Raw genomic sequence first — 27996 nt, 5'->3', positions numbered from 1 at the left:
CTTCTGGTCTCGAGCTCCAAATGGCAATTAGGGCTTTACAAGATATGTACAAGTGTTGTACGTGTACTTTCAGTTATGAAACCAGAGTTATTTCCGTGTTAATGGCGCAAATACATTGAACTGTGTAGCTATTAATCGTAACTATGCTTTAATCCACACACAAAGCGCAATGAGGACGTTTACTGCATGAAGTGGCATATTTAGTAAATTAGCCTGTTAGCTCCCGTTAGCTGTTAGTTCGGTAAGGACATGGCTGATGAGCGGTACACGTACCGGCACACGGCGGCGGGGGGCCCGCAGGACGCCGACTCGGACCCCGAGGAGCCTCACCTGGTTTATATAAAGTCTGACGGACGGGAAGCCCAGATCATCCACAGCGGACACTTCATGGTGTCCGCGCCGCACATCGAGCACCCGCCGAAGAAAGGCTACGACTTCGACACCGTCAACACACAGACGTGCCACACGTACCACTTCGGGAAGACCAGCACCTCGCACATCTCCATCGACGCCTCGCTCACCAAACTCTTCGAGTGCATGACCCTGGCATACAGGTAAACCACTAGTAGTACTCATACAGGTGAACCACTAGTGGTACTCATACAGGTGAACCACTAGTGGTACTCATACAGGTAAACCACTAGTAGTACTCATATAGGTCAACCATTAGTAGTACTCATACAGGTGAACCACTAGTGGTACTCATACAGGTAAACCACTAGTAGTACTCATCATACCGGTAAACCACTAGTAGTACTCATACAGGTCAACCACCTAAACACACTAGTAGTATCATCATACAGGTAAACACGACACACTAGTAGTATCATCTAGTGGCGGCTGGTGGTTTTTAAAGTAAGGGAGGAAGGACCGCGGCGTATGGTGGCATAAGTATGTGAGAATCAAGTTGTTTCAGGGTGTTTTGGTGAACTACAAAATAGCAGAGAGGTATAATTATGTGAATAAAATTGATACAAATCCATCAGTGGCAGCATTGTATTTTGAAAGCTGGTGGGCAGCATGCCTTGGACTACGGGGGCAGAAGGAAAGGATGCAAAGCCAATTAGTCAAATCAGGCCTACTCTTGATTTGTAAAACTAAATAAAAAAATCTGGGCCTATCATTGGGCCTATTTTGACATCAATGACTGAAACTATTGGTTGTAATTTGGCTATGTTTATTTTCAGCTACAAGTGATGCCATTTAAAATGCATCATGCTCTGAATCATTCACTGACATCCTTTCCACAATATTAAACAGAACGGTCAGAGTAACAAACAATTAAAAGAACAACAAGAACATAATTTCACAACTATTGACATGGGCTGTAAGCCTACCTTGGTGAAGTTAGTTTGATGTTGGATATTCGACAGATATTCGGATATTCATTTTGGCTTCATCAGCAATCAAAACACCATCAAACACCACCTCACTACACACTAGTAGTATCGTCATACAGGTAAACACCACCTCACTACACACCAGTAGTATCATCATACAGGTAAACACCTCACTACACACTAGTAGTATCATCACTTCGAGTTAAGTGGGGTTGTTTTTCAGATCGAGTTATGCAATTTGAAGTTTCAACTGATTCATCTGGTCATTCATCTTCTGCCAACAAGGCGACAGTACTGTCACAAGGTTTTGATATATTTACAATATAGTTCAAAGAAGCAATGTTTTTTTGAAAATAATAACCATCTCCTTTATGCACTATTGACTTTTCTTTAGTGAACCTGAATCTGAATCCGATAAAAATAAAATTAAAAATCCGTCAGCCGCAGCCGATATTGCACAAAATCATGTTGTTCAAAATAGCAAATATTAAACCTGGATTCGATGAAGCATTTTAAAAGGGTCAAGGCCATTTCAATGATCTTTACGATACAACATTATTATTCTTTGATGATGAACTTTAATGCAGTTTCCATCACGGGATAAGATCGATACATACTTACTTGTACTGTACCGACCTTCCACTTACTGCTTTGAGTTTGATTCTTTCCTAGTCTTGCAATCGACTTTTGACTGTAAGATACTAAAATATGTAGGTATTACACATTCAGGGGCTTTGCTTGTACATTTAGTATTGAGTATTGGTGCACTGTCTCATTTGAGACCTTTTAAAAAAAATTTTTTTAAAACAATCTCCAAACTAATAGAATCGAGTGTAAACAAATTTTTTTTTTATTGGCATAATTTTAACTGCTGTGCTGGTAGGAAGTGGAATTTTCAACCCCAGAGGAATATAACATTTCCATAGTAACTTTCACCATTGAATTCCTCCCTAACAGAATATATTTACTCTAACCTGTGAGAACACATGCCCTCCCACAATACTGCCTGTACAAGCTTTATGAGCTCGTTCCCATGGTACCCCACTCCCACACAATGGTCATCATTCCTGCCAAAGATTTGACAAACAAACACAACCAAGTATTGGGTTTAAGGCCTGAATAACCTTGATGCCTGTTAGCCTCTGATGCGGCTGGCGGTTGGCTCTCTTGATGCCTGTTAGCCTCTGATGCGGTTGGCGGTTGGCTCTCTTGATGCCTGTTAGCCTCTGATGAGGCTGGCGGTTGGCTCTCTTGATGCCTGTTAGCCTCTGATGCGGCTGGCAGTTGGCTCTCTTGATGCCTGTTAGCCTCTGATGAGGCTGGCGGTTGGCTCTCTTGATGCCTGTTAGCCTCTGATGCGGCTGGCGGTTGGCTCTCTTGATGCCTGTTAGCCTCTGATGCGGCTGGCAGTTGGCTCTCTTGATGCCTGTTAGCCTCTGATGCGGCTGGCAGTTGGCTCTCTTGATGCCTGTTAGCCTCTGATGAGGCTGGCGGTTGGCTCTCTTGATGCCTGTTAGCCTCTGATGCGGCTGGCGGTTGGCTCTCTTGATGCCTGTTAGCCTCTGATGAGGCTGGCAGTTGGCTCTCTTGATGCCTGTTAGCCTCTGATGCGGCTGGCGGTTGGCTCTCTGCCCGTCCAGTGACCTGTAGCATTTTTAAATTGTCCTCTTCATCTTTTCAAAAATGTAAATATACACAAACAAAATCATGCATGGCTGGCTGGTATATACTCTGCTACTGATGTATACATATAGAAAGATTTTTATTATTGGTTTATGTTAAAAATAATTTATTCGTTTGTCAATTTAGTCATTGTCAATCGAAAAGGCAACCATCTTGTACATCCTGAGATACCTGAGAGCCTCATCAAAACATCGACCTTGTAGCGCACATTGGTGAACACAACGTTGGGGGGGTCATTATTTGGGGTTCATTATTTGCACATGATTCTCTTTATTTTGTGATTTTTTTTTTTTTTTTTGTGCTTTTTCAGTGGAAAGTTGGTGTCGCCAAAGTGGAAAAACTTCAAAGGTCTGAAACTGCTATGGAGAGACAAGATTCGTTTAAACAATGCAATCTGGAGAGCCTGGTATATGCAATGTAAGTGTTACACCTCATCTCTGGATGGATAGCTTTGAAATTTCTACTTAAAAATTTACCTCAAAATAAGCACAGTTACCCAACATGTTCATGCAATTTCATCCTCAGTGGGTAGATTGAAGGCATTTTTAAAGGTCTCATGGCATGAAAATTTCACTTTATGAGGTGAAACCGCCCCGGTGGCAGGGCTCCGGCGGGAATCTTGGTGCAGAATCTTCAGTTCAATTAATTTTACATTTCTGAAATTTTCAGCAGTGCTTTGTGCTTTTCATTCAGCCGTCAGTGTTCACACGCATTTTCTGCATGAAATGCATTTTCTAGTTCTTTCTTTCTTTCTTTCTTATTCGCTACACATTTTGGAACCTACTAATACCGTCTACTTCCAAAATGTTTCACCTATGCCGCTTTTCCACCGACAGTACCAGCTCGACTCGACTCACCTTTTTTGCGTTTCCATTGGCAAAAAAAGTACTTTTAGTACTACCTCCGTCGAGGTTTCAAGCGAGCGGAGTAGGTACTTTTGTGTGACGTAAACAGGCTGCTGGCAACTGATTGGCCAGCAGCTGTAAATGGGAATAATCACTCAAAGTTAAGTTGTGATCGGCGTGGTTGGAGTCCACGAACCCGCTCCCGAACACTGATCTGGAAAACTGATCAGCGTTTCGTCGTGTGTGTCGCTCCTTTCCCAGGGCTAGAGTTAGGCTGCGCGTGGTTGTGTGTGGTTGCGCTCCAGAGGATCAGCGTTTTGCTGTTTCGTTTTAGTGTCGTTCCTTTCCCAAGGCTCGAGTTTCGCCTCCAACAACGTTACCGTATGACAACAATAGACGCGCAGTCATTGCGCTTTTTATTTTATTTTATTTCCCATCATAACCTTTCCCGGGAATCAGGAAATAGTCTTGATCAGATTCAGATTTCCCGGGAATCGCGTCTCCCGTGATTAAAACCTACTGACGACCCGCCCATGGTGGAGAGGTTCTTTTCTACGACCCGCCCACATCGAAGAGGTACTTTTTTAGATGGAAACACAACAAGCCTGGAACCAAGTCGAGTTGAGTCGAGCTGATACTGTCGGTGGAAAAGCGACACTAGAGACACTTTTATAATGTTCATATAAGCTTGGAATCGCACGCTACCATTCTAATTCTTAAAATATTAAAAAGAATCAACTTTTAAAATATTATTTTTAGAATGGAAGTCAATGCCGTCCTCCCATTCTAACTTCAACTACCTCAGACTTTGAAACTTGGTAAATTTTTAACCGATTACCTTTGTTTAAACATTTAACAAATCAACACACTTTTGATCTCAAAATATATTCAAACAGATTTTCGATGTGATTTATACTTTTTTCAAATGAGTTCAAACTTTATCACAGCTATTTGTTTAACTCTTACTTTATTTGCTTCCAACCATTTTTTTAAATGGTGCGCATGTTTACATTGTTTACTCCATTTAGACTTTTGAACTCTGTTCAAATCTTTTCACTTGATTTAAGCCATTCCACATTTCTTTACATCTTAAAGAATCAGGCTTTATTGAAACAACATATTTTCAACCTCACTTTGCACTACATCACTCACCGTATTTTCTGTAGGAAATGCATTTTCTATTTATGATTAATTATTTCTATGCTACCTCCTAAAACTGTCCTATATTCTACTGTAATGCAATTGTAAGAATGCATTTTGTTTGTAAATATTGAGTTAATTTGTGATTCAAGATGTGGAGAAAAGGGAAAACCCAGTGTGTCATTTCGTCACTCCGCTGGATGGAAACATTGACTCTGAAGACCATCGTCCAGCAATGGTGAGGCGGCTTAGCATCACTATAAAGCAGGTCTCCCACCATTCTTTGACGTCAACCATGACTTTAATGATGAAAATGTGCATAAATATTTTGAAATGATTGTTATTTCTAAAACGCAATTCGGCTCCGGGCAACGTCTATAGATAAAAATAAATACCACTGTGGCCTCAGCAGAGTCTGCTACCTGAGAGGCTACTTTCAAAGGCTTTTCCAGACTGAATGCACATAACGATTTCGGAATACTTTAAATAAGCAACCAATCAGCCATTTATTTGCTGTGCAAAATGTCCATGGCATTCCACAGCAGCCCTGCTACCATGCAGAATAACCTGACATTCAGCATACAGGAGCTGTTCTGAAAGGTGGAACAACACCATGGGCCAACCACACCGATTATTCTTACCACCTTGGTTCCGTTCGTTTGCCAACCATTTCATTTGTGTTTCTTAGGCTATTGCCACAGAAGGCAATTACTGGAAAAGAAGAATAGAAATCGTGATAAGGGAGTATCACAAGTGGAGAACATACTTTAAGAAGAGGGTAGGGTATTAAAAGTTGAAATGTGCAAAACCGACCAACATGATTTGATTTGAAATAGAGTACATATTTTTGTAATCTGTATGTTTTTTTTCAGTTACAGAAGCACAAGGACGATGACCTATCCAGCCTGCTCCAGGTATGTTAGTTCTTTTATATATTGCTATTGCAATGCACAGTGACAAAAGAGCCATCAAAAATCATACACGGGTTGGACCAAATGTGAAAAAATGGTTCATTTACATTTAGTGCTTGCATTGTAAAGGTTGCTATGGCTTTCCAATTACCAATTTGATTGGCTATAATAAGTACACATACAATTAGGGACACTTTACTAGTACACTTAAATATTTGTATTGCATGCTGTATCGTCATGGCAATGTCAGACAAGTGAGTTACACACTGAATATTTGCTCTGTATAGTTCAGCTCTTAATCAGACTACCTCTAGTTGAAGTCTTTCGCTATCTAACTAACATGTTCCTTCTGTTCCTTTTTATAATCAACAACTAAATTACTAATTGGTAATTATAAAAATAGAATGACTTATTAGGTGAGTGCTGCATGCAGCTCAACTATTGTCCTTATGCTTTATCCGTAGCACACACTCACTTCAAACCATCAGAACAGCTCAGCTATTCGATTTTTATCTCTAATGTATTCAAACTTTATCACCAACTCTTACACTTTATTTGTTTCCAACCATTTTACATTTTTTAAATTGTGTATGTTTACATTCTTTACTCCATTTAGACTTTTAAACTCTGTTCAAATACTTTCATTTTATTTGAGCCATTCCACATTTCTTTGTCTTAAACTATGTGGCTTTAATAAAACAGATTTTCACCCTCACTTTGCACTACAGCACTCACCTCATTTTCATTTTTTTCTAGTTCAAGCTATTATTCACAGCATTACTGTCACATGTATTGTGTCACACTGGCCATATGTTTGCATACAAGTACAGTATATCTATCATAACCTATTTAGCTTATTTAGCTTATTTATGGTATGGGTTGTCATGGTATATTTAGTTTAAGACGTATATAGGTTGCGTGTTAGCAAGGTGGTACTACAACTGTCGGTATCTGGTCTGCTTGCATCGCCTCCCATTGTGTCTGTGTGTGATTTTGATTAACATGAATCAAAGCTCCTTTTAACATCAGTATTTGAATGATGGGTGCTTCAGCTCTATTGTACTAGTGTAGGGGCATGTGACTGTAGTGCTGCTTTAGTAATGTTGGATATGTTTTGCTGTAACACTGCATGCCGTCGTGACTCAAAGCTTGTGTGGTCACTGTGTTCCACTGCTTGAAGGGGCCCGAGGAGCAGTTCTCACTGTTCGGAGAAGTGTTTCCAGACACCCTCCGTGTCTCCTTTTGTCAGGACGAGGACAGTGCTGCGAGGCGCGTGGCCCGCAAGGTCCACGACTCCCCCATCCCCATGGAGATGGAGCAGCTGTTCGACATGGACGTCCTGATGTCGGAGTTCTCAGACACTCTGTTCTCCACGCTGGCCTCCCACCAGCCCATAGCCTGTCCCAACGAGAGACACATTGGTGAGCAGCTGTGTTTCAGGGATATATTTAATCAATTCAGCATTTTTAATACAGATGCAACCAGAGTACAGTTGTTTCGATACCGATACCAGTATCGCATATGCCTCCGATACTGCCTAAAATGCAATATTGTGTATCGGCGAGTACGCAAGTCTATCCGCAAGCGGCGATCCGATACCATCACACGACTAGCTCATTTACTACACAAATGAAATCACAAACACGTGTTATGCTGCGTTCGTTTATGGTTCGTAAATCTGAAGTCGGAAACTCTAAATATCCGACCTACTTGCGTTTGAGCTACCAAGTCGGAAAAACATGGATGCTCACGCTAAACTACAAGAATACACATTTTTCTTATTATAATCATAAATGTAAATGATCTAGTTTGACTGAAAGATTACTTATTTTTCAGACACACTAGATAATAAAAGAAAGTTATAGAATGAATTCTCTGTAAATCAATTTACATTACATTTTTGTCATTCAGTATTATCCATATACAAAGCGACTTACAATTAGTCAATTTTTACAGTAAGTGATCAGACTATTGACTATGTTTAATATTACCAGGGCTGCAAAGTCCTATATGAACTACTGTACTTTAAGGTGCAATGTGTAAGATTGTTAGTTGAGATCTGTCAAAAATTAAAAAAAAACAAAAAACTAATCAATTATCAAGGAGTATGAAGGAAGATGAAAGAAAGTTGCTCCAGTACGGTTAGAATAACCTGGGCTGTCACCACAACTTTCTGGTAATATGCTGCCTCCTATTAGTTTGGAGATTAGAGGACAAATCGTACACATTGAACTTTTTAACTGTACTTTATTGGGCTTCTACTTTATGTTCCAGAGCAATATATCATAGGAGTGTTTTAGTTGGTAATGGTCCCATTCTCAGTGGACGACCAGAGGAAGTCATTAGGCCACCCTAGCTGTCAGCTTTATAACGGATTGCTGCTTCATGCCAAGATGTGATATATTGTACTTTTACTTCAATAGAATTGTAATCTTGGCCAGAAACTGCTATCATATGAGGGAGATATTTTAAACTTTTATTTATAGGCTCTGAGTATAATTTTCTGGTAAAGGATACATGATGGTCTTCCTATCCCCCTTGCTGTCTTCAAGTGCACACTGCTCTAGTGGCCAGAAGTCAGACTGCAGGTGTAGGGAACATAGACTTGGGGCGAGGGTGGCGTGCCAAACCAGAGACTCATCCATTTTCTTTGTCCAGCTCATGCGGTGAACGCAGACATGATTCAGCCTGGACTCATAACCTTACAGCCAAACCTGGACTTCATGGATTCTTTTGAGCCACTGCAAGGTAAAAGACATTGGAAACTACACCCAGTAGAGACCGTACACATGGACCATAATTCTACCCTTAGCACGTCCAAGATGCTCATGGTCATTCCCTCTTCTTCGTTAGAGCCTAACATTAAACACAGCATTAATCAACGTGTGTAAAGCACAAGCTGTTTTGTTGTACTAGTACCAAGGTAATAACGTGGACTACAGTCACACTGCAAGCCTTACTGCTGGATTTGGATTCCTCAGATTCCCTTTGGTTTGTTTCTGTTCATTCTTTTTTAAATGTAGCCAATATCAAATTCCAGTGTGAACTAGTCACAGTCTGCACTGACTCAAAGGTGCTAGATAACAAAAAAAGACGAACACAGCACACTGTGGTACCAAAGTACCCACGAGGCCACTGAAGTCAGTGTTTAGGGTGTCCTTAATTGGTTAATTTGCTTTGGAAGCCAGCGAATATGAGCAGAAGATAACGATGTATTTTTGTGAAGCAATGGCTAGAACTTGTGTCTGGATGTGTGTGTGGATGCGGGGTGGGCAGGGGTGGTGGTATTAGGACGGACTTTACTAAAACACGTTTCCTCCAAAATGCCATGATGTCAAGGGTAACTGTAACTACATTACTACCATGTAGTACAAATGTCACTGTCCCTCCATCAAAGCAGTCCACCATATTTGGATACACAGAGGAACCCCAGCCAGCGCAGAATTGTGACGAAAGTCGTTCTACAAAGACGTCGAAGTCCACTTCAAATGATCTGACCTGTATCTGATTTAGGATCGCACACGAAAGTGGCTCAATTAAAATCGAAAAATCCATTAGATTTTTGCTATTCTAAATCAGTTATGACTTGCATATGAGCAAAAACCACATAGTTCAGCAGTTTTGCTTGCAGTGTGAACAAGGATTGTTATTACTGACTTCTCCACATGTAAAACACAAGCCTGTTGGTGTGATGTTTAGCAGCACACTAACATGGAGAATGTTGTCATCAGACCTCTTCCACAGCCTGCGGCAGCCCTTCCTCCCCACTGTCTTCCCCCCTGCACCGTCTCTCTCCCCTCCACCCAGCAGCAGCTCACAGGTAAAGGCCCAGCGCTAACCACCCCTAATACAAGACAAAGCGGCCCTCAAATCTGCCCCTCTCATAACAAAACTGCTATAAATAACTATAGATATGTTTTAATAACTATATAGATATGTTTTAATAACTAGATAGACATAGGCTTCAAATATGCTCATGTAACAAACTCTTAACATTTGGAAAGGAAATTAAATGCAAGTTGTACATCATTAGGCTGAAATATTTGATCTAGTAGGTATACAAGTTGTACATCATTAGGCTGAAATATTTGATCTAGTAGGTATACAAGTTGTACATCATTTGGCTGAAATATTTGATCTAGTAGGTATACAAGTTGTAGCATAGACTAAAAGGGCAACGAAAAGCCAAAATACAACGCCACTGTTTTTGGCCCTTAAATACTTCCACAGTTTTCACCTAGAAAATATATTCTAATTACAAATTGTTCAGCTTGTATTGGAATCAATTGGAATCAACAGCTACCACGTTATAATAATATACAAAAATATTATTATAACATCACGTATTCCTCTAATGGCTGAATAGAGGATGAATTTTTACATTTTGATTTTATGTTATTAAGCTCTAGTTTTCCCCTAATTTGGACCCCTTTTTGATCTACTTTTTTAGCTCAATTACAACTTTGAGATTTACAAATATCTGTTTGGGTTGAGAGTTTTAGGAAAGATGGTTACGACCCAGGAAAACTTCGTCGTACTTTTTTATTACCGTCGTTGTGCTACTGTTATGATTGTTATAATGAGCGAAGTTGTATGTGAAATGCCCCACACACTGTAGTGATATGCTATAAGTGTCCGAAAAGCTTAACTTTCTCTCATACGCTCCACACGTCCACACACACCGCTGGAGAGACAGAGCTCCACACGTCCACACACACCGCTGGAGAGACAGAGCTCCACACGTCCACACACACCGCTGGAGAGACAGAGCTCCACACGTCCACACACACCGCTGGAGAGACAGAGCTCCACACGTCCACACACATCGCTGGAGAGACAGAGCTCCACACGTCCACACACACACCGCTGCCCAGACAGAGCTCCACACGTCCACACACACCGCTGGAGAGACAGAGCTCCACACGTCCACACACACCGCTGGAGAGACAGAGCTCTATGTGGTACCCTTTGGTCACTAAAGAGCTCCATCGGTGTTTGCAGCAGAGTGCAACGTTCACTTAGTGTTTTGGGGAGAAGGCCTAAAACATAGGATTTTATTTTAGTTGGCTCCCCTGCCAACACACACACTGACCACCTGCCTGGAGGAGATAGAGGTGTGGATGAAGCTAAACTTCTTACAACTCAACAGTGCCAAAACAGAAGCCATCCTGGTTGGCACACCACATCAGCTCCGCTCTTCCACTATCACCAGCAAGACCTTCTCTGGCCAAAACATCTCCCTCTCCACACCTGTCACCAACCTAGGCGTTAAAATGGATTCCCTCCTCTCATTTGATACCCACATCAATCACCTCTGTAAGACATCTTTCTACCACCTCAAGAACATCGCCAAACTCCGTCCAACACTCACCCTGGCAGATGCAGAGAAGCTCGTCCACGCATTTATCTCCTCCAGGCTGGACTACTGCAATGCACTCCTCATCGGGATCCCTGGCAAGAGCATTCAGAGACTGCAAAACATCCAGAACAGCGCTACCAGGATCCTGATGAGGGTGCGCAAATACGATCACATCACCCCCACCCTGAAATCCCTCCACTGGCTGGCTCCCAGTCCCTTTCAGAATTGAATATAAGGTCTCCCTACTCACCCACCAGTGCATCTATGGTCACGCCCCCCTTTACCTACAGGAACTCCTCACCCCCCAAACCTCCTCACGCAACCTCCATTCTGCAACAACACACACTCTCCAAACCCCCAGAACCAAACCCACAGCATGGGCGACCGGGCTTTCTCCTCTGTATCCCCGAGACTGTAGAACACCCTCCCTGACCATCTGAGGGCCCCACAGTCTACAGATGTTTTTAAACAAAACCTTAAAACGTATCTTTTTAAAAAATATATTTTTTAATTCCTGTTTTATATAGGTTCCCCTTGTTTAAACTAGTTTATCTTTATACAAAAAAAATTGCAAATTCTACTCTGTAGCACCTTGAGATTGCTGAAATGTAAAGTGCATTACAAATAAAATGTAGTATTATTATTATTACTACTACTACTACTACTACTACTAAATCTTCCAGCTTTGACAGTATTACAGTTTAGCTTCCAGCTTTTGTAAGTGTATTTCAGCATTTCAAAAGTCCTATGGGGCCATAGATGTTGGATTTTGTTAAATATGTTAAATATATTTTGATATTTCATGTAGAACCAATGATAGGGCATATAGATTCCATCTATCTATAGTCTGATTATTCTTCAACCATAACTCAATAACCTAGATGTGAACGGATTCACTCACCTTTGTTATCATCATTGTAATACTAGTACTTATCATAGCATCATAGACTATCATACTACTACTTCTACTTCTGCTCATCATTCTACTTCTATTGTATTTTTATATTGTTGAACTCAGTGGCGGCTGCTGGTCTTTCAAAGAGGGGAAGCTCATTTTCGCCCTACATCATATAAATTGTAAATTTATTTATATGTAAATTCTGCTCTGTTCCTTTTCAAGGAAATGCTCTGTGACCCTGTCATATCAACTAGCTGTCTTTTCCAGTGACTTGACCAGTGTCTTCTCAATGGCCAGCAGAGCCAGGCTGCTTAAACGGCCTTGGCCCATTGTGTTACGGGTGTAGGACCAACTCCATGTCTTTAAGGAACACCAAGAACACAGCTTTCCCCTGTCAGCCTGCAAGGCCTCATCTGAATATAGGACTTGAAGTTCAGACCACAGGTTCACTGAATCAAAGTGATGGGCAACTACCAAAACAATATTAAACTCGAACAAGGAAATGTGGGAATTCTGTTAAAATGAAACAAGGAATTGTCTGTATAGGTGTATGAAATGTACGATGAAAATTGTCTAGCAATTTCGCCAAGCAAATATTAAGAAATAGGTTGCAGTTTGTCTTTCGACTCGCTTGCAAAATCCGCGATGGGGGGACTAAAGAGAGCTCCGGCGACTTTTCAAAATTTCTGTCAATCAAACGGAAACTCAGTCTTTCGCAGACCCTCCAATCATCACGCAGAAGCCCAGCGTCCAGGCCAGCACACTCCTCCATTCACCCGCAGAGACGCTGAGCGTCCGTAGGAGGGACATAATCACAGCATTATCCAATGACCGTCGACTATCGACGCACTGAAAAAAGCTGTTCTATGCAGCCCCATTGACGTGGATGGACTGAGCTTCAACAGGCAAATGCACTGTGACGCTACAGGAGTGTATGAGAAGGAAATCGAGTCAGTCGACCTGTGATAAGCGGGTGATTCTGAACGAACTCGTCTTCGAGATGGACGTGTTCTAACGCATTTTTTGTCAATGAAATGTTAACACAACAGTATATATTTGACCATTTAATTTTAGAAATTATATGGGAAGCCAAGCTTCCCTTGCAGTCTTAGAGAAATCGCCACTGGTTGAACTTACTCCATTCAGACTTTAATCTTTTGAACTGTTTAATCTCCATCAATCCTTCAAATGTTAAATAATTTAAAGACAGCAATCCAGTTCAGCGTCAATCTTCCAACAGCCTCGAGTCACACCACAGTTTCTTCAGGAAATGCCTTTTCCTAGTTGAACCTGTTCTAAAATGGTGCAAAAGATTCCCAGCGATGTCACTTATGATGTAGGTGACATCACTTGCATTAATCTGTTACACCAGTGATGGTGCCATTCCTTAAGTTGTATGTCCAGTATGTGGCTTCTCTTTAATTCCTTTTCTTTTCCCGTTTCTCTCCTGGTCGACCCCTTAGTTAATGTCCTCCATGCAGCTCTCTGCGGAGGGCCTCTCTGGCCCAGCACCCGGGCCCCTGGCTCCTCACTCCACAGCCAGTCAGAGCTCCGGGACGGATGCCCACGGCTGTGCATACGCACAGGGCTACATGCCTCTGTTCACCCAACGGGGGGCCGCGGCTTCTCAGCCTGTAGCCCACGGACCCCTCACACACCTGCCAGATGACCATGGGTCTTTGTCTGTGATCACACACACCACCACCACCACCACCTCCTCCTCCACCTGCGCAGTGCCCAGTGATGTGGCCTCCACCTACAACCGAGTGTTGGAGTACAGCTCTGCACCCGCGCAGGAGGCCCCAACGCCCCAGGCGTCCCAGCTCCCGCCACTGGCTCCCTGTCTAGCCAACCAGCAGCAGACCTTCGCCCTGCCCCGGCCCGTCCTCACCTCTGGGGGAAGTAAAGCTAAAGGCCGCCACATGCAGAGGATTGTTCCGGCCAACAACCTACCTTCCTCTCACCTGGTGCTCACAGGTCAATGGTCTTCTTTTATAGGATTGGTTTCACATGGCCTTCATAGACATTTGTATTTTATTTATTTGACAATAGAAAAGCTGATGTATGTTATTTGCTTAAAGAGTCAGTGAACCCAAAACCACTTTTGTTTTTGTTTTAAATGCGATCATTTGACTTATGTGATCGTCAACATAGTAATCTATGCCATTTTAACACTGAATTAAGTCCCTGGAGAAAGAAGGGCTAAAATCCCATGTTTATGTGGAAAGTTCCACTCTGCTGGCGAGTGACATATGCGTGTGCCTGTGTAGTCTGTCAAACTCTGAGGTCCGACGTCATGACCACGGGGTACCGGCGTAGCTCAGAGTTCAGTGCAGTTAAAAAGGAGCTAGTTCACATTCATATTTCACAATTTAGAATTTTGAACTCTGTTCAGTCCCAGAAAATGAACTGTGAACGTTCATTTCTTCTGTTTTAATTATATTCTTTTTCAGTAGAACCTCCTACCCATCCAGCTCCAACCCCCCAATCATTGCCACTGCCCAAACTAAAAGATTACTGTATACTACTATAGTATCAAGATTACGTTCAAAAGCCAAGAGTAAAAAATGCAAGGATGTTAAACAATGTGTCATTGTGTCAACAGTGCATGAGCGTCGTTCTCCATCACTAGAGCGAGCGTCGTTCTCCATCACTGGAGCGAGCGTCGTTCTCCATCACTGGAGCGAGCGTCGTTCTCCATCACTAGAGCGAGCGTCGTTCTCCATCACTAGAGCGAGCGTCGTTCTCCATCACTAGAGCGAGCGTCGTTCTCCATCACTAGAGCGAGCGTCGTTCTCCATCACTAGAGCGAGCGTCGTTCTCCATCACTAGAGCGAGCGTCGTTCTCCATCACTAGAGCGAGCGTCGTTCACCATCACTAGAGCGAGCGTCGTTCACCATCACTAGAGCGAGCGTCGTTCACCATCACTAGAGCGAGCGTCGTTCTCCATCACTAGAGCGAGCGTCGTTCACCATCACTAGAGCGAGCGTCGTTCTCCATCACTAGAGCGAGCGTCGTTCACCATCACTAGAGCGAGCGGCGTTCTCCATCACTAGAGCGAGCGTCGTTCTCCATCACTAGAGCGAGCGTCGTTCTCCATCACTAGAGCGAGCGTCGTTCTCCATCACTGGAGCGAGCGTCGTTCTCCATCACTAGAGCGAGCTCCTCGACGGAAGGTTACATTTTTTGTGAGGCGCACGTCAGGCCCTTGCGGTGGATGCAAGGAGGGTCCGCAAGGACGTAAGGGGTCCGTAACCCCCTTGCTCAGTTATTTCCCTGATAGTGGGGAAAATATATGCCATGTAATATATCTACCATTTGCTAGAGGCATTGAGCTTAGGTGCCTTACAGTAAAGCCAGTACATATTATTAGTATGGTGCAAGCATAGTTATCTATTGTGCTGATCACTATAGTTAAGTTTAGTTATCTGATCTTTATGCTGGTGTTTCCACTGCTTTTATCAAGTTTACCAACGCTTCCTTTTGTTTTTTAGGTCCCTTTTCTACTGCACCAAACGCTCTGATTGTAACACCTGCACCATTGAAGGCCGAAGTCATTCCCAGTGCAGGAATGGTCATTACATCTTCCAGTCTGGGAGCGGTATGCTTTATTACACAGCCGCTAAGCACTTTGCATCAGAATCACTTCCTGTTTTATTTCACTTACTGCCGTCTATACTTGACATCAGATTCACTTTCTGCTTCATACTATAACTAATAATTGACTTTACTTATGTATCAGAATCAATTCCTGCTTCATAACAAACATGTCATGCTTTGTCAGAATTACTTCCTTCCTCATCACTTCCTGATTGATCACTTAATGCTTTACATCAGAATTGCTTCCTGCTTTATAACACAATCACTTCCTGTTTTAAAACACAATCACCTCCTGCATTATGACATTTCCTGTTTTATATCAGAATCACTTCCTGCTTTACATCCGTCCGACTTCTGTCATTGTCCGATCTGCGTCGTGCATACGGGATCATATTGCTGTAGGGCAGAACTAGGCTCTTGTAGCTGCCCACTGGGCAGCTACGTACCAGTGTTCATGAACAACACATTCCAGATATTTGAGGCTTGTTATTGACAATCTCATCTCCCGATATCATCCAAGATAAAACCCCCAATACACCATATCCCATCATTATACCAGAGAAGGCTATCTATTCATTGAAACCCCAATACACCATATCTCATCATTATACCAGCCAGAGAAGGCTATCTATTCATTGCAGCAATTTTTTTTAAGTACACAGCCAACAAAATGCAATTTGCATGTACTATTAAATGTGAATGCCATTTTTAGAGTATCAACCATGGGCAAGGTATCCATATCATGGGTGTCACTACCCGAGTCGCAGCCCTACTCGATCTGCAACATGCATGCGCCGCATGTTTTCTCTATTGAATCCATTTGTGATCAGGATGAATTAAGCCTGCATTTGTACATGCTGTCCTTTCTATAGCTTTGTTAATGATGTGTCTCTCAGGCCCCTGGGTTTCACATGGTGCCACAGACGCACAAGAGTCCCCAGCCCATCGTCCCTAAAGAAGAGTCCTACTCCTCCAGCTGCAAGGGGCAAAACACATCCAGTAAGACCAGCAGCTTCTCCAAGCTCATCCATTGATCCTGTCACCTGTACATTTTTTACCAGATCAACGTGTGTGTGTGTGTGTGTTTGTAGGCTCACCATGTGGTCCAGATGGTTCTCACTCGCCCCTTGGCAGTTCAGAACTGTCAAAGAACGATCCAAACCAGGTGAATCTCTAGTCTTGGGTCATCCGTGAGTTTGCTGTCATCTATACGATAAAATCCATCATTCTGTCCTGTTCTTAAAAAAATTAAACGACTTGATGCTTGATGCAAATAAAACATATTTGATTACAGCCTGGGCAAGCTAAATCTGCTGTTGTAGCCTGCATGCATGGGCTTCTTAGCTGGGCTTTAACTCTAGTGATTTCTGGTGATTTCATGATATAAAAAAAATGTATAGTTTATAACGTATACCTAGAAGATTCTTTGTTTTTTATTCAAATAAAGTAGAGAAATATATAGGAATCAGAAGGTCTGTCTCCAGATAGCTGTGGTTTATGCTGGTTGTAAGCCTCTGTGTTTGTGGTCTGTCTGTCAAAGAGCCGCAGAGTGCCCCACATCTCTGCCGAGCAGAAGAGACGCTTCAACATCAACATCGGCTTTAAAACCCTGTGCAGCCTGGTGCCCACCCTCAAGGCTCAGTCCAACGTAAGACACTAACCTTCAATCATCCATACATAAAACCACTTGGTTAGGGCTGTTAGTTCCACTGCTGGTTGGTCGTCATTTCTTTGTCATTTTGTTTTGGTATTTTGCACTTAGTACTGTAAAGCCTAAAACATCCTTCTAATATTCTGGGTTAAAACTATGCTGTGGGTCTCTGTGTTACATTTACATTTAGGACATTTAGCAGACGCTTTTATCCAAAGCGACTTACAATAAGTACATTTCTCATAAGAAAGTGAAACAATATATCGCTGTCGGTACAATAAGGAAAGCACCAAGTGCAAAGCACGAACAATCGCTAGGTTAACCGATTCCCCATATACAACAAAGATAGCTAGGATAAGATGCTACATCACTATGGAAGTAAATCTGTCTCATCGGATTTTGAAATTAAAAAGCCATTAAATTTTAATCACTGAATATTTATGCATTGAAATAACGTATGTTTTTAAAGCCATTGAATTTTTAGCTCTGAATATTTATGCATTGAAATAACATATCCGATTTTTTTTCTTCTGAATTTAACTAAATATTCAAAGTTAAAATATTCAATAGTCTAAATTCAGATTCAGAATGATATGTATTCATTTCAACTTAAATATTTTCAACGTTCCCAAATTCAACATGAGTCTGGTATATAGTTGTTGGTAGTGACTTTAATATACTGGGTTAAAGCCCTGGGTCTCTGGGTTGGTAGTGACTTTAATATACTGGGTTAAAGCCCTGGGTCTCTGTGTTGGTAGTGACTTTAATGATTCTGCATCTGATTCTGAGCAGCTGTCCAACAAAGGTGGCTTACCGGCATTTCCTTTTGCCCTCGTATTTCTACCTGACCTTTCAGATCACCAACGCCACCACGCTGCAGAAGACGGTGGAGCACCTGGGCAAGCTGCAGCAGGACCGGCAGCAGCTGCAGGAGGAGGCGCGCCGGCTGAGAGAGGAGGTGGAGGAGCTGAACGGCTCTATCAGGTGACCTCATCACACTGGGGTCACACTGGGGTTCACTGATCGCTGCCCAAATGTTCTTCAGGATGTGAAACAGCATGCCAGAGTACAATGCATAACCTCCAATGGAGTGACCTGTATTAATAATCACTGAAGTGAGTCAACATTAGGGCTGTACGGTATGGACTAAAATTTATATCACGGTATGATTTGAGGCATAGACGGGAACGGTATTATGTCACGATATGTTAATTTTATCTTCTTATTTCAATATAAATGCTTCTGAAGGGGTAAAATACTGGTTAGGCAGCTATTACTGTACTTTGTATTACTAGGAAATATTTTACATAGTACAGAAGTATTTAAGAACATTTATTGAGCAAAACTGCAATAGAAAAAAATGCTTAATATTTACTTTTTTTTTTTCATCTAACTAATTAATTTTTCCGTCATTACAACTCTGTTACTTATCCGATTAGTCGACTAATCGTTTCAATAGTCGGTGACTAGTCGACTATTAAAATAGTCGTTAGTTGCAGCCCTACTGTACAGTAACCTTTAGAAATCCCCATTGCGCATGTTCATTGCAAGTTCGCATCCGTAGCCAATTGAGGCCAAAAGAAACGGCATGTTTGAATTAAGGATATTGTCTCGGCTGTTCTTCATTTTGGGCCGTGGGTACAGCAGGCAAGGTCAGCTCGACTCGCTTCCAATCATTTCAAAAACTTGCAACTTCAAAAATTTATTTATTTATTTTACAATTCAAAAATGAACAAAACTGTCTTCTAAATGTCTGTCTAAATTAAGGAAATGATACTGGGAAACGAATAAACCATTATAAGCAACGAGTGAACCAATGAGAGACCAATAAGCGATCAAAATACTTTTTTCAGCCTCTTTCCCTTGACATTTAGTTTTCACCTTAAATATGCAACAGATGTAATTAAAGCAACCTGATCTCACAGGAATCTGTGAAATGAGTTTGTCTACGTCCCGTTTACAAAAAATAATGCCCATAAAAGGTTTGAATATTAAGGGCTGCCTAATATTCGTTTGAATATTATAATTTTTTTTTATATTCGAATTATAGTGTCACGGTATCGTCAAAATCCATACAGTAGCGCAAATTCACACCGGTGTACTTTCTATACCGTTTATACCGTACACCCCAGTCAACATTTCCAAATGCTCTTGTGTCTCATTGGTCAGTCGCTGTCAGGAGCAGCTTCCTGGTACGGGCGTCTCCATGACGAGGAGTCGATTCAACCACGTGCAGGAGTTTGAAGCCTACGTGAAGAGCCGCACACTGCAGGACTGGAAGTTCTGGATCGTATCCTTTAACCATCTCATCCCGAGAGGACCCACAAAGTTAATCCTTATCTTAACCCTTATGTCTTACCCTTATCTTAACCCGTATGTCTTCATCTTTTTTTCAGCCAAGTTGTGTTTCATCACCTAAATCTATGGAAGCATAGTAGTAAAATTCAAATGGAAATGCAATTTGCAATTCAATCTCACTTATCATCCTGAGCGAAGAATCACTTATCTGTATTTACATAGGACAGGCGAGCTCTACAGAGGCTTCAATGTCCTTCTTGTCTATAAAAAACTATGAACTGCCGAGAGGGACAAAAAGCACTACGTAATCCTATCAAGATCTTCTCTTGTAGCTGCCGGGCGTCTTTGTCGGTTGTGACTCTCGTTCTCCTCCTCTTCCTCGTCGTCGTCCTCCTCGCCTAGCTCCCACCGATCCACTGCCTCTCTGTCCTCTCCCTCTTCCTCTCCCTACCGGCATTGAATCGCCTGATGATGATCTCTGACAATGCACAGACATCGAAAAATAAACAGATAAAAAAATGTTTCATTACTAATTAGCACATAGTTCATGCGTTGTAGTAGAGCAATAAACTCTAGCCTACAAAAAAAAAATTGTTTTCGTCAAGTGTCGCTATACTGCGACAGTAATGTTACCAATAAAAAAAACGATATAAACATGAGAACATAATTCATCTTGCTCGAGGAGTAATTACTCATACATGCTCACACTAATGATTCAATGCAGTTGTCATAGCTTCTTGAATCTTGACACATGCTGCCTGCCGTAGTTCCAATAGGTTGCAAACGAGGCTAGTTTGAATGCAAAATAAAATTTAACCACTAGATGGGAGAAAAAATTACACAGTGTACCTTTAACGCCATCTAGTGGCCTTATGATGCAATTTTGGTAATCATTGGATGTTGTGCTCTGGCCTTGGCCCGTGAGTGCTTTCCTTAGGGCATTATGGCATTCTAGTGTTTAAATCATGCAGAATTACATTAAATAAGCTCTAAATGAGTACAGGTTTTCTTTAAGAAATGCATGTAATTATTTGTGTGGTTTAAAGCTATAGCTTATGTTTGAGGATAAACCTTTTGCTTAAAACACATTTCATAGTTACGATAGAATACTATAAAACGCTGTGAGGACTGGAACTGGGGCCCTTTACTTCATAATCCGCCTTTTCTTAGGATATTACTACTCTTTTTCTTACCCTACATGCATTAGCATCCCTGGTATTATAGAGCTTGGCGTACATATGTAACAGTGGATATAATAGAGCTTTATGTACCAGGGGAGGCATTATCTTCTGCTTGTGATCTGAATCCAATAATCTATTTGTAGGTTATTGTATTGTTGTATATAAAACTGGCATCAAACTACCATATACACAAGGCAGAATAGGTCAATATGAAAGAGGGAGACATTCACTATGATAAATCAGCCTTGAGAAGAGGCCTACCCGAATGCTATACGTTGGAATGATAAGGGCATGTCTCATGGTAAAAAATAAATCGCTATTTTAAACCACTTACAAGGCTAGTACAAGTAGCCCAACACTTCTTTGGTAGTATAATAGTATAATGAGGGTCTTAACATATAAAACAAGGAATTGATAAGTGTACAGATTTATACACACAATACCATCAGTAGTTTACCCGTCTACACCATTTTGTTTTTAAGTTGATTGGCGAACCCAGAGCTTGCGTGTTGTTGACGGGTGTAGGGCGGTACACGCAAGCTCTGGGTTCGTCAATCGACTTATTGAGTACAATCACCAACCATGTTTCTAAAGCATACTGTGTCAAAACCCACTGTCAAAATGTGTAGCGCTTGAAGGCCCAGCCTGCGCTGGAGAGGCCGCGGTTCAGAAAGGCAACTTCAAAGAATTGCATTCAGTTCTTATTTTCAGATATCGACTTGAAATTTGGCATGGGTATACTATGGAATGTACCCTTAGTAGTTTACTATCTCTGATAGTAAACATCAGAGATAAGCATGTATTTCACTTTAAAATGTATATCTCTGCCATCTTTAGCCTTCTTGCTATGAATTTCACACCATATAGTCACCTGGTACATGTGTGCTGAGTTTGCAGCTTTTACCACTTTCGGCACCAAAGCAGTTTATGTGTGGGTGTTTGGTCGAGTTGTAGTGGTTGCATTAAGTCTAAGCTGCTTTCACATATGGACGTACAACCGTCTATTCTCCTGCTATTCTACCAACGGGCCTTATATGTGAATGACATATCCTGATATTGGACCTCCTGAAAAAAGACTACCCCTCAGGTAGTATTTTAGCCAGCGGAAATGCTAATTACCTTATATGTGAATGAGCAGTAGGATATCAGCATTTCACACCAGTTGAGTGGGCGTGTTGACGCTTCGGTCTATGTTTGCATGTCATTGAGTGGCACCCGCACCCTAATCGATAATCAGCCTGTTGTCTTTTGTTCACTGGTTTCAAACAGATTTTAATGTGACACTGCTTTTCAGAGTCATTCGTGGTGAATGCTAAATGATAGGTCTTATCGTAACCCTCAAGTACAACATCATACAATAAATTACAATACATGAGTTCACAGCTGCACGCGTATATACAAAATGTTTTTTTATTATTATGTTACGTCTTTCCTGCTGTCGGCTCCCAGACCGTAGTCGAGGAGCACAGGGAAGACGTTCCCTCCAGGTCTGATGTTCTCTCGGGGGTAACGGCAGTGGGTCTGCTTATAGGTTTGAATATGGTCGGAATGAAGCGGCCACCGATTCTTAACGTTACAGTACACGTTTGCACAGACACAACCAGACTTGTTCATTACTTCACCTAAACTGACACACACACACACACACACACACACACACACACACACACACACACACACACACACACACACACACACACACAGACTTTCCCACGCACACACATACGCTACTCTCGTAACAATTATTATTGACAACAGTTAGCTGAACATTATTGGGTCCCGTCCTTCCACTCCCTGTTTTCTCAGTTAAGCACAGAAATCAACTACATTTGCCCCAGTGTTTGTTAGATGTGAAACCAACCAGTCATTCGCAACGCCTTTCTTGTTCGTCGTTTCTTCTATTTGTCTCTAATTCATGCTCCAATCTTTCATCGATCGATGCGGATGTTGTGGATGCAACGGAATGTATGCATCGCTGCAGCAACATTTAAGATGATCGCGATGAGTTCTGCCTCCGCGCTGTCTGTGGTCAAACCAAAACAAACTGAGACCCTACGTCATATCCCGCCCCTTGCAAGCCCGCCCCCCTAAACCAGCCGGAGATTCTACTGATGACTGAGCAACACCGATGTCCGCATATCGGGCATCAAGTGTGAATAAGTGTGAATGACCCTCACGGTCGAACCTCCTGATTCACAAATGCGGAGAAAAGACGGAGGTCATATGTGAAAGCCGTTTTCGCATATGACCTCAGTCTTTTCTGACAGATTTTTTCCGTCTGTCAAATCTGACCATATGGGTCATACTCGGAGAGTCATTCATCATGATGAATGGTGCATGTATAACAAGTTTCACGTATATTGCACCTGTTCAGTTGAATTTATACATCTTTTGACGTAGTTTTTGAGATATGGTCGAATGTGTCAGGAAAAAAATTATAATCATACTAAGGAATACAATAGGGCTCGTACATTTTTCTTAGGACCCTTAATGATAAACTTCTCCTACCCAGGACTTATGGTCTGCTGTATTAGAAGTGTTGACTGTAGGAGTGCTATTTACAAATCATTAAAAACATTAAAAACTAACATTAAAAACAAGGCAAAAACAATAGATCTCGATAGAAAAAACTATTGGCGCTTTTCCACCAATCAGTTACCAGCAGCCTGTCACACAAAAGTACCTACTCCGCTCGCTTGGAACCTCGACGGAGGTAGTACTAAAAAAAAGTACCCGGTACCAGGTACTTTTTTTGCCAATGGAAATGCAAAAAAGCCGTGTCGAGTCGAGCTGGTACTGGCGGTGGAAAAGCGGCATAACTTATAGATGAAACCCACTCATGTAAAATCAGTGTTGGTGTCTGTGGTATGAGTGTAACATCCCCCAACGGGTGTCCCGGCACTGGTAGGTCAGATGACTCAGTGACCTGGATAAGAAGCAAAACAACAAACATCTTTTTGTATTTGTGGAATGGGCCCTTGTATTTCTTCTTGTTCTTTTTGCTTGGGCACAAGGCCAATGTTAGTCAACTTTAGTGTGTGTGTATCTGTGTGTGTGTGTGTGTGTGTGTGTGTGTGTGTGTGTGTGTGTGTGTGTGTGTGTGTGTGTGTGTGTGTGTGTGTGTGTGTGTGTGTGTGTGTGTGTGTGTGTGTGTGTGTGTGTGTGTGTGTGTGTGTGTGTGTGTGTGTGGCGTGTGTAGACATGTTCCTTATCTAATGTGTTCCAGTTCAGCATCATCATCAAGCCTCTGTTCGAGTCCTTCAACAACACTGTGTCCACAGCCTGCGAGGCGGAGCTGTATCAGACCACCTTAGAGTGGCTGGACCACCACTGCTCCCTCCCAGTGCTCAGAGCCAGTGAGTATCCTCCTCTAACCCCCGGGCTCAGGCCACTGAGTGGAGAGATGTGATACCAGACAGAGAACACACATTTCCCCTCATCTTCTCTTCTGCTGTAAATGTGTTTGTCTACGTGTGTGTTTGCGCGCACACATGTGCCTGCATGACAATGTGCTTGCATGACAAATTTTCTCTCGGATTACCGGCAACATTTAACAGGACATGATGCTCACTGGGGCTTTTATTTTGTAAAGCCCACATCTAAGCACTGCTGCCTCAGATAGGACGCCGTGGTGCAGCCTGACGTCAGAGATCCCTATCTCACTAGAGGTTCACAGCTAACGGAGGGAGTTCCTAGAATGGAGGCACTCACATTCTTTTTTTACAAAAAATGTATTACAAAAGAAGTTGTTCATTGAAGAGTGATGAAATGTTTGCTTTGGAAACACAATGGGCCACTTTGGGTGTATTGGAGAAGTGCCAAGAGCCATCTCGGCACTTCCATTTATTCAATTATAATTGTATATCGTAAACACATTTTTACCTTTTTACAGCTTTGTCTAGAGTATTGCCTGCAAAAATGAGTTAGTCAAATTGTCATTGAATACAATTGGAATCCATTGGTGTGTGTGCAGTATCACAGCTATAACATGTCTTTACACTCGGCTCATGGCTCAACATGTTCCTTGTTTTCCAGTGGTTTGCACCACCCTTCGACAACTAGGGACAAGGACTTCCATCCTCACTGAGCCGTCACTGCTGCCCAAAGAAGCCTTCCAGGCCATCGGAAGTGCCCAGAGGCCTTGTGGGGACTCATAGCCAGGCTGTCGGCCGCTCCATGGGCCTTGTGGGGACTCATAGCCAGGCTGTCGGCCGCTCCATGGGCCTTGTGGGGAGGCCAGGATGCCAACTACTCCAAGTGTTGTCAAAGGCCCTCATTGCCGTCTACAGTCCAATGCTAGACGGAGTGTGGATCAACACTGAATCCAGTCAGTGCAGCTCGTCGGGTGGGTCTTCTTCCACCAGGTCTGTGAAGAGTTGTCATTGTTATATTGATCCTCATAGCTGTTCTGGTGTCTGTCACAATTGGTTCAAATATTGTCACAAAAAGAAAATACTGTTTCTTAAGTGTATTTTTGTAATAACACCAAAAACTTTACATGGACACTGGTATAAGTGTGTTTTACTTCAAGAACAACGATAAAAAACCGCCCATTTCTTTTTTTTCAATGGAATTAGTGTCTTTTTATGTAATTTAAGTTTAAAGGGAAAATGGATTGAATGCTTTTCTGAGATTTCTGTGTGTACCTAAAGTGATGAGACGAATGACCCGTTTTAGAATAGGATAAGTTATGACTAGGGTCATGCTAGTGGATGTTCTGGGGTCATGGTTTGCTCTTGTTTCTCAGGGTTTATTCAGCTTATACCAACCAGCTGCTGGGGCTTTTCCATTAATGCTGAAGTACTCATGTTTTCTACTTCCAATGGTCTGCTCCACTTTTGTATGACATATTGGCATGCAATACGTTTCTTAAAAAACTTTTACTTATTACTACTTTTCCATACAGTTTACCACATAATAAGTAGCCTTTATCCATATACTGCAGTAGCAATATGGATGTACACACATGTATTCCTGTGTTACATGAGAGGTCACTCCAGCTTTATTGTTTTTCTCAGGGCTGGGCTGGTGGACTTTATTATGTTTTGGCTGGAAACCAAATGAACAAAACAAATCAGGAATCTTTCAATGGAAATCTATTGGCTGTAAGGTTTTGATATTGCATCTTTACTTGATTCTGTGGTCAATCATCACACTACTCCTGCCATGAGGGCCGATTAAGACTCCGCCTTTTCTACTGATCCTGACAGCATGTTGTCAATCTGTTCATGTTACACTGAGAGCAGTTTGAAAGCCATATCAAAGAATGCAGTCCTGTTACTTTGACCTTTTTTCATACTTTAACGTTTGACAAAGCACATTTTCACAGCTGAAAATACCTTGACAAGCTGTGTTTTGATTTGCCATGTACACGAGATAAAAAGGCTGCTCCTTAGGCTGATGTTTTTTTGAAAATACTTTCAGAAGATAGGTTGTTATTCACAACAAACTGAAAACAAATGTATGTACAAACTCAGGCAGTCGAGTGCCTTGTTGTGTTTTATGTATTTATTTCTTGACTGCAAAAATTGTATTATGAGTGACCAACAGTGGAGCAAAAAGCATGGCAGCATGGGGCTGTTGGTGGGATTATTGTTCTGTCTAAAGGATGATGGCGTCAGCATTTCAAAGTGGCCATTTTCTACAATATTATAATGGGCTTTTTAGTGAGTCAGTTCTTCTGTAGTATTTGTGCAGAGATTATCCTTTTTGCAGAATTCAGGTACCGATATTAATTTTTCGTCATCAGTTGGGGTTATATTTCTACTCCGGACAACCAAAAAAGTGCAGACAGGATTAATAACTTTTGCAGTATTTCATCAGTTTTATGTTTTAGCTTGGAGAATATTCTCAATAAATCATTACCTGGTTGACCGTAACATACGGTCCCTTGGGAATCTACACGAAAGTTTGGCCTCTGTGTTGGCTTGTATACGCTTATTATTTTTTTATTGATTTTTGAACAGTGTCATTTTTAACAAGTTACTATACTTGACTATAAAATGTTTCCTGTTTTTTTTAATGAACATTGGATATTCCACAGTACATCAATATGCATACTTCTTTTGAAGGCATTGTGCCTAATGTTTCTGTGTTGGAGATGGTAAAGACGTGTTTCTGGATGGCATGACTTGTTTTTCTGTTTGTCTAATAAGTTCCAAGACCAATCACAAGATGTCAGGATTCATTGCTTTGACATTTTACTTCACTTTGAAAAATTGTATTTACACACGTGTAAGTAAACACATGTATAGTAAAAGTAAGAAAATAATAATACTGTATAATTGAATAATTGTGTTGACCAAACACATTCATGAAAATAATTAAGCAATAGATCACGACAGGCTGTGGATTGTGCTCATTATGTATATGCTCATTATACACCAGTTAGGAACCAATCAGATCGCTTGATTTAAGCCACCCGTTTTATAATGACTTCTTTAACCATTGTACAAAAAGCTCCAATAGGCAGTGGAGATACTGAAATTTATCGTGGTTACTCTGAAACGCTGGGACAAGGCAGCCCTCCATCGGCCGGGCCGGATTGTGTACGTCTTGAATGATCTGTGCAATATCCATCACCTCCTTAGTGAGCTCAGGGACCAGGTGGCTTGTGCTGTTCAGGTAGCACTGGAAGTGTGAGAAGTGGTGGGGCTGGAGGGTCTGGTGCGCTCGCGGGGCGTTCATTCGGTAGGACTCTGTGCTGTTCCCAGGGCCACATGAGACCGAATGACTTCCCTTTGGAGGAGAACATACAGCCCATTAACTAAAACCTCAATTTTCCTTCCTGAAAGAGTAAATCGGTTATTGAGGTTAGGGTTAGATAGATGGATGAGATATTGATACATGACCTCATCCCGGAGTCCTGCTGGTATTTAAAGCCACTCAAAATAAGTGACTTTCCGTAAGAGCTCGGGGTACATAATACATTAAAGTTTTTTATCAATTGAACCCACCGTTTCATTAATAATTTCCTCCACAGCTTTCAAGAGACTGGTTAGTTGGGGACTTGGCTCTGCACTTTTTACTTGTATAATGATCAAGGACAGGACAAGAGCTGTATAATGAAAGAAAAAACTAATTAATCAT

The 27996-nt window shown here is 41.8% G+C and overlaps 2 protein-coding genes across 4 annotated transcripts; both read left to right on the top strand.

Annotated features, from left to right (window-relative positions):
• Positions 1 to 42: 42 nt before the first annotated feature.
• On the top strand, positions 43 to 27742 carry mlxip (MLX interacting protein). 3 transcript variants are annotated; one of them, XM_084468612.1, is made up of 17 exons: positions 43 to 554; positions 3334 to 3440; positions 5161 to 5246; positions 5697 to 5786; positions 5881 to 5922; positions 7169 to 7340; positions 8578 to 8667; positions 9651 to 9739; positions 13640 to 14153; positions 15672 to 15778; positions 16674 to 16776; positions 16869 to 16942; positions 17318 to 17425; positions 18285 to 18412; positions 19598 to 19718; positions 24134 to 24263; positions 24943 to 27742. In XM_084468612.1, the coding sequence occupies exons 1-17, from the start codon at positions 250 to 252 to the stop codon at positions 25062 to 25064; spliced, it is 2388 nt and encodes a 795-aa protein (XP_084324738.1). In that variant the 5' UTR covers positions 43 to 249; the 3' UTR covers positions 25065 to 27742. The 3 variants fall into 3 exon arrangements, with proteins under 3 accessions (XP_084324738.1, XP_084324737.1, XP_084324739.1); XM_084468611.1 differs by having other exon boundaries at positions 7100 to 7340; XM_084468613.1 differs by lacking the exon at positions 5697 to 5786 and having other exon boundaries at positions 7100 to 7340.
• Positions 10873 to 11710, top strand: LOC311343545 (uncharacterized protein; the record flags this gene model as incomplete). The annotated part of the gene is given in 3 exon segments (XM_084468419.1): positions 10873 to 11465; positions 11467 to 11487; positions 11489 to 11710. Coding segments are annotated over 3 exon segments (669 nt in total). The 5' UTR covers positions 10873 to 11039.
• Positions 27743 to 27996: the final 254 nt, after the last annotated feature.

Source organism: Micromesistius poutassou (genome assembly GCF_964030765.1).
Source record: "Micromesistius poutassou genome assembly, chromosome: 5".
Lineage (NCBI taxonomy): Eukaryota > Metazoa > Chordata > Actinopteri > Gadiformes > Gadidae > Micromesistius > Micromesistius poutassou.
This window is presented reverse-complemented; position numbering and strand designations above follow the sequence as displayed.